Source organism: Ictalurus punctatus, chromosome 19 (assembly GCF_001660625.3).
Source record: "Ictalurus punctatus breed USDA103 chromosome 19, Coco_2.0, whole genome shotgun sequence".
NCBI lineage: Eukaryota > Metazoa > Chordata > Actinopteri > Siluriformes > Ictaluridae > Ictalurus > Ictalurus punctatus.
In genome coordinates, this window is record NC_030434.2 from 24,421,438 (window position 1) to 24,433,937 (window position 12,500).

The 12,500-nt window shown below is 45.0% G+C and overlaps 1 protein-coding gene across 7 annotated transcripts in view; it reads left to right on the top strand.

The window, feature by feature from the left end:
- Positions 1–12,500, top strand: part of sox5 (SRY-box transcription factor 5) — a 278,008-nt gene that overhangs the window by 255,000 nt on the left and 10,508 nt on the right. For 5 of the 7 annotated variants that reach the window (XM_053688041.1, XM_053688042.1, XM_053688043.1 and 2 more), the window contains 2 exons: positions 703–852; positions 9,202–9,373. In XM_053688041.1, coding sequence (XP_053544016.1) covers positions 703–852; positions 9,202–9,373 — 322 coding nt within the window. Of the gene's footprint in view, positions 1–375; positions 575–702; positions 853–9,201; positions 9,374–12,500 lie in introns of those variants that run through there. The other 2 variants (XM_053688045.1, XM_053688044.1) reach the window with 2 other exon arrangements.

Genomic DNA, 12,500 nt, shown 5'->3' on the forward strand with positions numbered 1-12,500 from the left:
TCCGTTTTTGTTTTTTGCCTCACGCGTCCGAGATTTGTAAATTTGCGGGAATATGATTTACGTAGAAGTGAGTTCGAGTACTTCCTGATGCAAAGTGCTCTTCTCCATTAACCCCCCCATCTTTCTTCCGCGTATTTTTCCTCAGCGATTCCCCATCCTGGAATCAGAAAGAATGGTTGTTGTTTATTTGTTTTTACTTTATTTCTCACCACTTGCGTTTGATTTTGTTCACCTCCTCCTTGCCGTCTTGACTATGTTCCACATGATGCCACATTTTCCCATGATGCTCCACAGCTTGGAGACTCACAACTTCCTCTTTTTTTTCACCTTGCCTTAAAGCCACTGTCTCTTTTTTTTTTTGGGTCCATCACCGAGCCTGACCCCGGTGGAGAGTGGGGCTATTTTCCTGTGAGGCACCATAGCGGTTGTCTCCTTCAGGGTTGCTGATAGCTGTTAGCATCGGCACCTCGAGGGACTAGGAGTGACAGCTCTGTCTCCCGGCACGCAAACAACCACCAAGCCACTCTCAGCTAATGGCCAGGCTGGCGTTTTAGTCCTGTTTACTTGTGATGATGTGAGCGTTTGGCATATTCATTTATTCATGTCTCTCGTTCTCTCTCTTTCTCTTTTTCTCCTCCACCTATCCTTGACTCGGTGTCCCCTGTCCATCTCCTTCTGTCCTCTCTGTCTGTCTCGGAGCAGCAGCTGTATGCAGCTCAGTTGGCAGCCATGCAGGTATCTCCGGGGTCCAAGCACAGCGCCGTGACCCAGTCCAACCTGGCAGCAGGGACACACTCGCCTACCAGTGGCCAAAGCGAGAAGTGCAGGAACAGCCCACCACCCAAGGTCAAGGTATGACTTGAGTTCTACTCTGATATACGTTATTACTCGGCATGCCTCCGTGCTTTGCTGCCCTCTGTACATCCGCATCATGTGCACAAGGGAAATGTGTTTGTGTCCTGGCAAAAAAAAAAAAAAAAAAAAAAAGATCTCCTCTTTCTCCTCTATTACGTGACTAATAGTAACACACTGGCATGTGTGTGGCTGGCCGCTTTTGGGTGGTCGTTGGTCTTCCCAAGAAAATATATAGTATAAAACTTGCACTCATATGTAATATGTTAGCATTGTACAGGGACTCGTGTGGCGAACGCTCCACCTGATCGAAAGACACGTGCAATCATTGATACGGTGAAGTTTCCCGTGTTTCTTTGAAGAGTTATGAAAGGAGCCTCCAGTGTCAGCATTTTGTAAACATCAGAGACAAAGCTGTAAGTCTGAGTCAGACAGATGAGTCAAGAGAGTCGAGAGAGTAAAGAGAGACTGTTGAGGAAATGGCCGTTTATAAATGTTCCACAGCATTAAATGTAACTATAAATTTATTTTTAAAAAATTTTTAAAAGTATGGTCATTGCTTAATTAATAAAAAACAACAACACTCCTATTCCTTGGCACGTATGCCGTGCGTTGCATTGTGGTGCCGTTTGACTTGTTGTGCCTCTACCTAAGAACAGTATGTGTGTGACGGGGAAGGAGGCTGCGTCTAATGGAGCATAAAGAGAAACTCCATGAATATCAGGCGATGCAGAGATAACAGGCTCCAGCATGACTGTTCATCCCTCCCGCTGATCTGGTGGTCAGCCTCAGAGCTGGGTTGCCCCAGCAAAACCTTTTCCATCCTGCCCGTTGCACACTGGCACAACCCACAGGGTACCCGCTGCTGAATAAACATGTGTTTAGCACTCTTGCTACCAAGCCTCCGTCAAGACCCAGATCAGATCTGGACAGAGGGTGGGGTCTGTTTAGACAGACAGAGGGCAAGGTCTGGCTCTGAGCCACATGCCTCCTTCAGCCCTAAGCGTACTTCATGCAGAGATGACTTTCTGGCTTCCACGAACAATATGGCGTAATTTCTGGAGCAAACAGGCATCATGTGAAGGTTTCACTCACCGTATTGTGCACAAGCGAATGTGAATGGTCTTTACAAATGAGGTTATGTTACCTCCTATCAATCTTTTTCCTGAAGTAGTGTCATGAAATTTGAATAGTACTGGAGCGCTCGTACATGGGGGCGGGGCTGTGTCTCAGGTGGTAGAGCGGGTTGTCCACTAATCGTAGGGTTGGAGGTTCAATTCCCGGCCCACGTGACTCCACATACCGAAGTGTCCTTGGGCAAGGCACTGAACCCCAAGATGCCCCCGATGGCAAGTTAGCGCCTTGCATGGCAGCTCTGCTATCATTGGTGTGTGAGTGTGTGTGAATGAGAACCAGTGTAAAGCGCTTTGGATAAAAGTGCTCTGCATTTTGTCTCATAGTCTACAAGCACAAATATGAGCAAGTCAGGGGTGAACTACTGGGAGGTTTAAGTGGAGGCCAGACCCTCCTAAATAAGACTCACCCCCCCTCCCCCACTGAAAAGAAAGTAAAGACAACCCTACACCAGGCACTACCATTTCTTAACCTTGCCTCGGTCTTGATTCCTCGTTGTATGCTTTCGTTGTGAGTTTATTAGCTTAATCTGGCTATTTAAATGGAACTCAAGAAAGCCTTCAAGAAAACTTTTCATCGTACTTTGCACACGGTACTTTGTACACTTGACAATAAACGACTTTGACTTTGATTTATCTGAAGGATGCACCTTTTGTACATGTACTCTGAGTGTACCTGTATCGTTTATATACCGCATACTCCTTGATACACCTTGATGTTTGAACCTTAAGAAATCTGGTGTCGTAAACAGGATTACGAGCCTGCCAACTGCTCTCAAATATTTGGCAAATGCTTGTAGACCCCCTTCCGAGTGGAACGGTCTTTATTCCAGAAGTGGCAACTCCTGGTCAAAAATGCCAAGTACCTCGGAAGCTGTCTTGCCTTTGCTTTGCCTTGCAGTGACTCTCTTTAAGTGCTTTACCTCATCAAAACTGTTTGCGTTTATTCTTTTCACTGGTTTTAGAATGATCGGCAATTAAGATTTGGCGACGCCTCCCCTGGAGAGAATGAGAACGACAACGAAACTGCCGATTAAGAAGTACGCATGTTTCAAATTTTGGTGAATCTTTGGCAGAATAGTGGCCTCCCTTTTGAATGGGGTGGTCCTTATTCTAGAACTGGACAATTCCTTCCCCAAACATCCCAACCACCTAGGTCTTTCCATTCGGGCTCGCCTGCTCCTCAGACGGAGCGGCTGCTTTGTCCGCCATGTACGTTTGATCTTCAGTAAATCTGGTGGCGTGAATAGGATTATGTGCTTGCCAACTGCTATCAACCCCCTTTAAATGGGACGGTCTTTATACCAGAAGTGACAATTCTTGGTCAAAAAGGCCAAGTACCTAGGAAGCATCTTGCCTTTGGCGAGCAGTGATTATCTTTAAGTGCTCTACCTCATCAAAACTCTTGACCTTTTGGTCAAAACCTTTGGCTAAAGAGGAGTTAAGATTTGGTGACGCCTCCCCTGGATGGAATAACCGCAACTGAGACGGCTTTATGTTTCATATATGGTGAATATTTGCTGAAATAGCGCCCCCCCCCCCCCTTTCCGAATAGGATGGTCTTTATTCCAGAAGTATACAGTTCCTGCTGACTACACAGGTAGCTCTCTTCCTGTTCTTTCTTTCCTGCTCCATAAATTTCTCTCTTTTCCCCCATCTCTCTGTGATGAGTTACAGATGCTATATTATTTCCAGAGGCCGCTCGGGCATCTGGCCCCTGACCCGAGGTAGTATAGTGGTCATCGATTGGCTGCGACCCCCCGCCAATCATCCTGTGAGGGGCTGCTGAGTAATGAATACAGCTGCTCCTCAGACTCACGGGCACTCTTCTTTCTCTATTAGCATTTATATGGAGTGCCTGGAGATGGTGAGAGATGAGGACTGGGGAGGCTGAAGTAGTGCCGCAGCTGATGACAACCACAATGATGACTTTGATCATTTTTAGTGCCTCTTCTTAATACAGAAGGTCCAGCTATTATCCAGGAAAAGAAAAGGACTTGTGTTTGCTTGTTGTCCCCCCCCACGCCTCGCCCCGCCCCGCCCCCTTCACTATTTGTATGCAAATATTTTAGTTACATACAATCTGATTTAAATTTATGCACATACGGAGCACGGTTTATTGTTGACTATACAATAACAATAAGAAGTGTGACTCCTACCAGGTTTTAACGAGCAGCTAACGTTAATTCAGCACGTTAGCCAGGTTTTCAGTTATCGCTCTCGCTTGTGTTTTTAGCCAGGTTTACACCATAGCGCTGTTGCGTTCTCGAATCTGATTGGTCAGACACTCAAGTTGTTCGAAACACATTATCATATCAACACTGGGATCTCCACAGGAACGGATGAAAGAAAGAAAAAAAACCCTGTGTAATCATTGATAGGTTTTCCAGCATCAAAGACAAACGTGACTTCACGTCGGACCGTAGCACACCGCGACCTCTTTGTGTCATGATGCTATAGGGAAATAATCCGTGTTTTATTCTTTACTGAACCGATTTCTGTCTTGGCGGAGTTAGATTTACATTAAGCTCAAGCATTCTATTCAGATTAATCCCTTAGTCTGATTATTAACAAATAATTAGCACACAAACGAAGCCACAGTCTCTCTTTTGGCTGTTTTAGCATTAGCCTTATGTCTCTCTATCCCTTTCTTTCTTTCTTTTCATCCTCACACTGAAATCTTTGGTTGTGCTCAGGGAGCCAGAGGGCAGCATGTATATTTAAGCACTGCTCTGTCCCAGAGAGTCCCAGCGCCAAGCCTTTCTTCTCTCTTGCTTTCGTCTCTCTACCGTCTCTCCATCTTTTTCCCTTTCCTGTCCTCTTTTTCTCTCCTACCCTGTCATTTGGAGTGGTCTTTGGCGTGTCTGACAGCTGTTTCGTCTGAGGCACACACAGCTTAAGTGATTTACCCTGAAGGGTTGGCCCACAGCTCAGGAGGACACACATGCTCAAAGTCACACCTCCAGCTCCGTATTCAAAAACTGTTGACCTGTACTCAGAAATATTGGCACCCTGCATGAAAATGAGCAGAAATGTTTATTCAACATGAAACATTCTTCTTTTCTGGAAAACGCTGGTTTTCTAGTTGCTTCCCACCGGCACTCTAACAGTTAAGATTTGGTGACAGAATCAGCAGCTCTGAAGCTCTTCCTGTAAGTTATAACAAGGTTGGAGATGCTAAGAGAGAGATCTTCGACCTTCTGCCATGCACATTCTTATTAAAAAAATCGTTTTTATCAACTTTTGAACTTCAAGTTGCCGACCCTGAATATGGCTCTGTACTAGCAGTACTTCTCAGTGAAGAAGAAATTCTGTGAAGGATCGTCAGCATTGGGCTTCGGATATCCGATCTCGATAGGTAGCGGGCGGGGACTGGCAATGACGAAAATGAGATAAAAGTATAATATGCTAGCAAATACGGAAACGTTCTGATAAAAAAGTTTTTTTATCAGAATCTGAACGAATCCAGGTTTTCTACAATGGACTGTGTAATTGTGTTGCTCGTGTTCGCAGACTTTGCTACAGGCTCCCGTGGGCGTGTAGGCTATACGATGTATAGGTTCACGGACAGTCTGTGGGTGTAAATCTGTTCTGTTAAAACTGCAAGCTGACCACAGAACTGCTTGGCAGTGAAGAGGAAGAACCAGATGAGGCAAGTGTTGCTGTGTGTGTGTGTGTGTGTGTGTGTGTGTGTGTGTGTGTGTGTGCCCATGTACGCGAGACTGTGTTTGTGTATGTGACAGGCAGCTCCTGTAGACAGACACGATTAGGACAAATAGCCAGGCAGACACACTTGTCTCGGTAATTGAAACGTCAGGCAAGGTGATAAGAAGCAGGGCAAATGATGTCACTTACATATGTCAGCACTCTGGCGAGGGAAAAAAAATAAGACACCCGCATGCTGCATATCGTTGTCCTTCCAGGCTTTTCGCTTAGCCATGCTAGCATAGTAAGGATGTAGGACAATGACACTATCTAAATCTGTGTCGAAATCCATATCTGTATTTAAACATGTGGCCATTTTTATTTTCTTCCTTTAAGTAAATATGAACAATACTATAATCCCCGCTAGAAACACCGGAAAATGGGTTAGGTCATATCCGTATTTGTATCCATTCGAACACGTTATCTGTTCAATCTGAATAACTTCTTTATATTTGGTTTCATCCCTATAGCGTAGATACTGTAGCTAACAATCTGACTTATATAGCGCCTTATGATTTCTGGTCTTTAGACATCACGGCTAATGACGCTTTTTTTTTTTTTTTTACTGCAATTAACACTAAGTAAGTAATTATGGCTTTAGCGAGCGTTTTCAATCTAATCCAGTTCTTGATCTCCATAACAGTAGAGCCATGTCAAGGATTGTGTGTGGCATAAACCAAACCTGGCCTAGCCAAGCGCACGCAGCTTAGCCAGTCTCTCCCAATTCACTCCTCAGAAGCTTAGTCACATTGGCTAACATCCCACCCACGGATTTGCCTCGTAGAAGAACAATCCAAAAAGCAGCAATGGGAAGGAGGGATGGAGGGAGGGAGGGAGAGTGTGAAAGAACAAGGCATTAGCTGTAATAAATATTTAGTTCTCCTTCATTGATTTGGTGGCAAGCCCAGTATGAAAAGGGTCAGAATCCAGTATTCTGTGTAAGTTTGTCCTTGTAACATGACACTGGGAGCAGAAGATCCTCAAGGTTCTCTAATGAGAACGGATCCTATGATGGATCATGGTGGAGGAAAATGATGAGGGGAATCTAACGTCACAGCCTTTCAAACAAACCAAGTCTTCCTTCTCTGCAAGCCTACCTGGCCTTTTCCAGATGCAGTTAGACAGGTATTTAAGATCCTAAAAGAGATCCCAAAAGAAAACTCAGGTGAAGTAGAACATGACAGATCTCCAACGTTGGAGCAGTGATAGGTTGCGCAACTTTTGTGTCCGGACTAAAGTCGTTCAATTTCTATTACGAACAAAGGGAATTTCTGGAAAGAGCGACAGAGCCCGAGCCAGGTGTTCGAACAGATGTTGCATACTTCAGGTTAATGTGCACGCAGCTGAGATTATACAGTATTGTTGACTCGAAGCTGCCGTGTCAGCCTAACATTGACTGACAGCGTTGATTCGCGCCAACATAAGTCCATCCAGTCATCCCAGGTGTTCTCCTAACCCCCCTTGCCATGGTTTCTGACAATCTTCCGCTTCTGCTGCTGCTGTGGAGACTTTGAATAGACAAGGCATTAGGTACTTATAAAGAGGCTTGCTCCTCCTGGTAACCTGGCCAAGTCTTCATTTTAATTGTGTTGTCTTGATCAAGCAGGGTGATGCATCTGCTGTTGCGTGATCGAATTAACCCACTCTGTGTTTCCGGTGATGTGATTAGGGCAGCAGTGGGGCAATGATTAACATGATCAGATGCCCACACGTGGATTGATGTCCACATGGCAACGCACTCTCACAACTGGCACGATATGAAGTCACCAGCTGATTTTCTGATTAAAAGACCTATGCGTCCTAAGAAATGAAAGGAAGGGTTCCTTGAAGGTCGCTGGTATAATTAACGGTACTAGCATTCTGAAGGGGTACTTAAGGGGAACTTCGTTGGGTGAAACCCTGTTTTGTAAAGTTTTACACAATACTTTAAGCGGTGCTCCAGATCGACATGGCTAAAGGGGCAATATCTAGACGATTATTTTTTCCCAAACCTGGCAAAACACTCCTGACTGGCATGATACTGTATAAATGTTACCACCTGAAGTTACCTTGTATTTTTCTGATTAACAGGCTTACAGTTCACTGTAAGAAGGGAAGGGACTGGTTCCTTAAGGGAATTCAGGGGCTTGATAGGGTCTTCAGGGGCTTGATAGGGTCTTCAGGGGCTTGATAGGGTCTTCACGGTCTTTATAGGGTCTTCAGGGGCTTGATAGGGTCTTCAGGGGCTTGATAGGGTCTTCAGGGGGGCTTGATAGGGTCTTCACGGTCTTTATAGGGTCTTCAGGGGCTTGATAGGGTCTTCACGGTCTTTATAGGGTCTTCACGGTCTTTATAGGGTCTTCAGGGTCTTGTTGGGGTCTTCAGAGGCTTGATAGGGTCTTCAGGGGGGCTTGATAGGGTCTTCACGGTCTTTATAGGGTCTTCACGGTCTTTATAGCGTCTTCAGGGTCTTGTTGGGGTCTTCAGGGGCTTGATAGGGTCTTCAGGGGGGCTTGATAGGGTCTTCACGGTCTTTATAGGGTCTTCAGGGTCTTGATAGGATCTTCAGGGGCTTGATAGGGTCTTCAGGGGGGCTTGATAGGGTCTTCACGGTCTTTATAGGGTCTTCAGGGTCTTGATAGGATCTTCAGGGGCTTGATAGGGTCTTCAGGGGGGCTTGATAGGGTCTTCACGGTCTTTATAGGGTCTTCAGGGTCTTGATAGGGTCTTCAGGGGGGCTTGATAGGGTCTTCATGGTCTTTATAGGGTCTTCACGGTCTTTATAGGGTCTTCACGGTCTTTATAGGGTCTTCAGGGTCTTGATGGGGTCTTCAGGGTCTTTTCGGCATTAATACTTTGAATTTGAAATAAACACGTATTATGATCATTCATCTGTGTTGGTTCATTGTTCATTTGTCTGTGTTACTTTGGCCTGCTGCAATACTTTGCTGGGTCTGTATCCAGACCTCCGTCCCCTATACCATACACTCTTAGATGAACCCTTAAGGGGTCCTTAAGGGTTCATCGGATGGTTATTGGTTTTTGCTTTCTAAGCTTTTCTGTAAGAGAAATCCGCAGTTGTGAGGTTGAACATAAAACCTGAACAGGTTCCCCCAGACCAAAACGAAGGGTCTACCCATTCTTCTTCATGGCATAGATGAGTAAGATGTCACGTGACTGATCTTTTAGCATTTTAAAGTGAAGCTTTCTCTAAGGAGGCACTGTAGTGCTAGATTTGTTCCATTGTGTGTGCATGTGAATATATGAGCATGCTCCTTTACACGTGTACTCTTGCATGACAATGCCCGTGTCAAAGTTGCTACAAAATGCATGGAAATCTTCGGTGTGAGTCAAAACTCCAGCATTCGAATCCGATCAGCTCCGCGACGCTCGTGTCCTGCTTACCTTCCTTTGGCCTGCGCTTGGTTGCTTTGGTTTGCCCGCCATTGTAATTGGCACCGTAGTCGCCGAGGAGAAGCGGGGGCTAAAAAGATCACGCCAGGCCAAACGTGTTGCTGTTTTGCCTTTGCAGGACGAGGGCGCTCAGCCCCTGAATCTGTCATCCAAGCCTAAGACATCCGAGAGCAAGTCACCCACCTCCCCCGCTTCCCCACAGGTCCCTGCCATGAAGCTGGGTCCCGGATCCGTGAAGCACAGTGCCCCCTCAAGCATCGGAGGACCTCCGCCCCGAGTCAGCTCCATAGGTACTGACACCATTTCGTATTTCTTTATACTTCTTTCTATACTGCCGTTGTGTAAACCTGTTATACACCTACACATGCCACTTGATAAATTCAGCCATTGTAATATAAGCCAATTCCTTCATTTGCACATTTTCTTTATCAGCATTTGCGTTAGCATGTTAATTGATGTTACATTTTTAGGTCTGCGGGGTTTAATTTTGCCGCAGGGCATATTGTCAAGCATTTATTAGAGTTTAAATGTGAAGGAAGAAAAGAGAGCTTGTTAAGTAGCAGGAGAGATAGAGCGAGCGAGAGAGAGAGAGAGAGAGGAGATGTTTATTCGGTTGTATTTTGAGAAGCTCAATAGAGACACAACGAGCTTGTGACATCCTGTACACTCAATGAGATTAGACAAGCCTCTTATACGAGTCCGTTACCACGCACAGCACAAACAACCTGCATTAATGCCACAATAACACAATATCTCACCGCCCTCCTTATACACCAATCTTCACCACCGTTTTAGACTCTTTTCCCTGGTAATCTTTGTGTTATTTCAACAAATCCCAGGATTTAATAGTAGATTAGCGACCCAGATGTTTTTTGTTCTGAAAAATGGATTAAAGGGTAAAGTTTTTTTAGCAGGAATCCTGTAAAACATGTTGAGGCAAGTCGGTGGTTTAGCTCACAATTAGACCAGACCTTCTGCGCCACGATTTTTTTTTTTCCATCTGGAGAAGTCAGGGAGATGGATCAGAAGCTCGTCCCCGCAGCATAGCTTTAAAAAAAAAAAAAACAACATTTTTATCGTACATAAAACTAGGAGAAAATCTTCCTCATTTCAGTCTCTGCTGCTTTGTCCTAATCATAGCTTTCACCTTCCTGGTTTCTCTCGGTGACCCAGCAGAGAGACAGCTGTCCTGGGACTCTTTCCCAGCATTTCCGGCCCTTTGTGCCAACCTCTATTGCCTTCCATCCCTTCCATGTCAGTGCCATCAGAGAAAACACAGCACCCTTCCTTTTCCTCTCTCGTCCGGTCTCATCGTTTTGAGGCCAGGGTCCGAAGCTATTTTGCGCGCGAAACCTTTTGATAAAAGTAGCTTTTAAAAATAAAAGTAAAAAGTCGCTAACAAAGAAGCCACTTTGTCAAACAGTGGAAAATCTACTGTGAAATTCTATTGAAAATCGTCCCTGCCAGTTAGCCAGTTACGCGAAAAGCTACGTTATTTGGATGAATTAGCTTAAATACGTTGCTAAAAACGTAGCTAAGCTCATAGCGTCACTACTTGTACTAGCTAGCGGTACTTGCTCTCTTTCTCGCTATGTCGTGGACTGGAGAGGAAATGCCCTACATCGGATTTGGTTGACATTATGAGCTCATTTATTCCAACCGGGAATCTTGGGAATAGAATTTGGGATCAGGGCGCTTTTCTATCTCTCGCTCATATGGGTCACGTTTGATCTTTTTCAGTTTTCCTCTCTGGGTTTTCCTTTCTTGTGAGGTCATCCCCTTCCCCTGTCCATGCGCCCTGTCCATCCCAGCGGTTACTTTAACTGCTTTTTCCTGCGTCGGACTCATCTTTTCATTTCACATGGCAGCGCTTAATCCTGCCCAGCATTAGCGAAGGGATTACAGCAAATAAAGAGCCGATAATCTCGCGCGGGGTCTTTATTAGATCTAACCAGGGCAAGACGTGAAGTCAGACACAAGCAAAGACACATGCTCGGATTACTAAGCTGACGGAAATAATGCGTGCTTGATCTGCAAAAAGGCAGCGAGACGCTTTGATATACGGTCGAGACAGATGTTCCTGCGTGGACAAATGAGCAGGATTTTGCTTTTAAAGGAACGCGTAAAATCCTCCGACTGCATCGGTAGTGTGGCACGCGTGGGATTTATCACAAGCTGGAGTTTTAACGTGGTTTTCCTGGACTGAGACATGAACGACCCACGTCAAAATCCGCTTGTAATGGAAGTCTAAGGGCAGACGTTCAATTCCATCGATGAACAGTTCAAGCGACGTCGTCGGGACTGTTTTCGAAGAATTTCTAAGCATCCGTGGCGTAAATTCCGCACGGACGTCCGCGATCGTCCCCCGAAACCGGCAATACTCCGTAGCGTAGCGTCGGACGACCGGATAAAACCGAATCAAATCAAACCGCTTTGATAAGACGTTCTCGCCGCAAACGTTTCCTCGCGCAAGTGCAAGGAATAGTTCTGAGTTCAGGCTGTACATTTGCACGTTTTTAAATGTTTTTATTTTATCGGAAAGAGATTCCGATCGTAGTTCGATCGCACGGGGAAACGTGCTGAAATCCTAGCCTGTGCTAATCACACGTACGCTACGGGTGTGACCGATAGGGGTTCGGCCGGAATATTTCAGAGTACTCCTTTAATACAAGGCGTGATGGACGGAGGAGTTCTGCATTTGTTTCTATCAAAGGAAAAAGATATTAGAAAGCAAGTGAGGGATTTTATTGACATTCTTAAATGTGAGACGGCAAATTTTCACACACGCACACACAAATATATATATATATAAAAATCGGAACAATTTACAATTTAATCTGGTTCGCGTTCTACTGTAGCTGGAAATAAGTAGCGTTTTTTGACATGCTCACGTTACATGATGGATTATCGTTGAATTCTCCGTTCTGATTGGTCAGGAGAGCGGCTTGATGAATTCGGTCATTTCCTTTAACGGCAGCTGTGACAGTAGTGCATCTACAAATGACAGGTTTACTGTATATGAATGCGCGCGTTCTGATGTTATCGTTTCGACGGTAGCGTTTTACTCGTTGATACGATGACGCGTTCTCTCAGAGGGTTATATAACGTTTATGGAAGGAGTCTCCAGTGTCAGTGCTTTAGGTAAAGCTGTAACTTTAGGTCTTCTGTTATCTTCAGGTCAGAAGAGTTTACGCTTTCTGACAAACTGTGGGGGGAGTTTGTTTTTTGTTTTGTTTTTTTTGTCTTATTAACTTCAAGAGAGGGAGAAAAAAAGAGAGATTCCGGTGAGGAAATGATTGTTTAGAGCCGCTGGAATGTAAGAACTTGTTTTCCGGGACGTTCCGTAACATTAAATGTGTAAGTACAAATGTTTATTCTGTGAGTGAGCGTTTGCGTTTAAAGCCGGGGGTGTAGTCA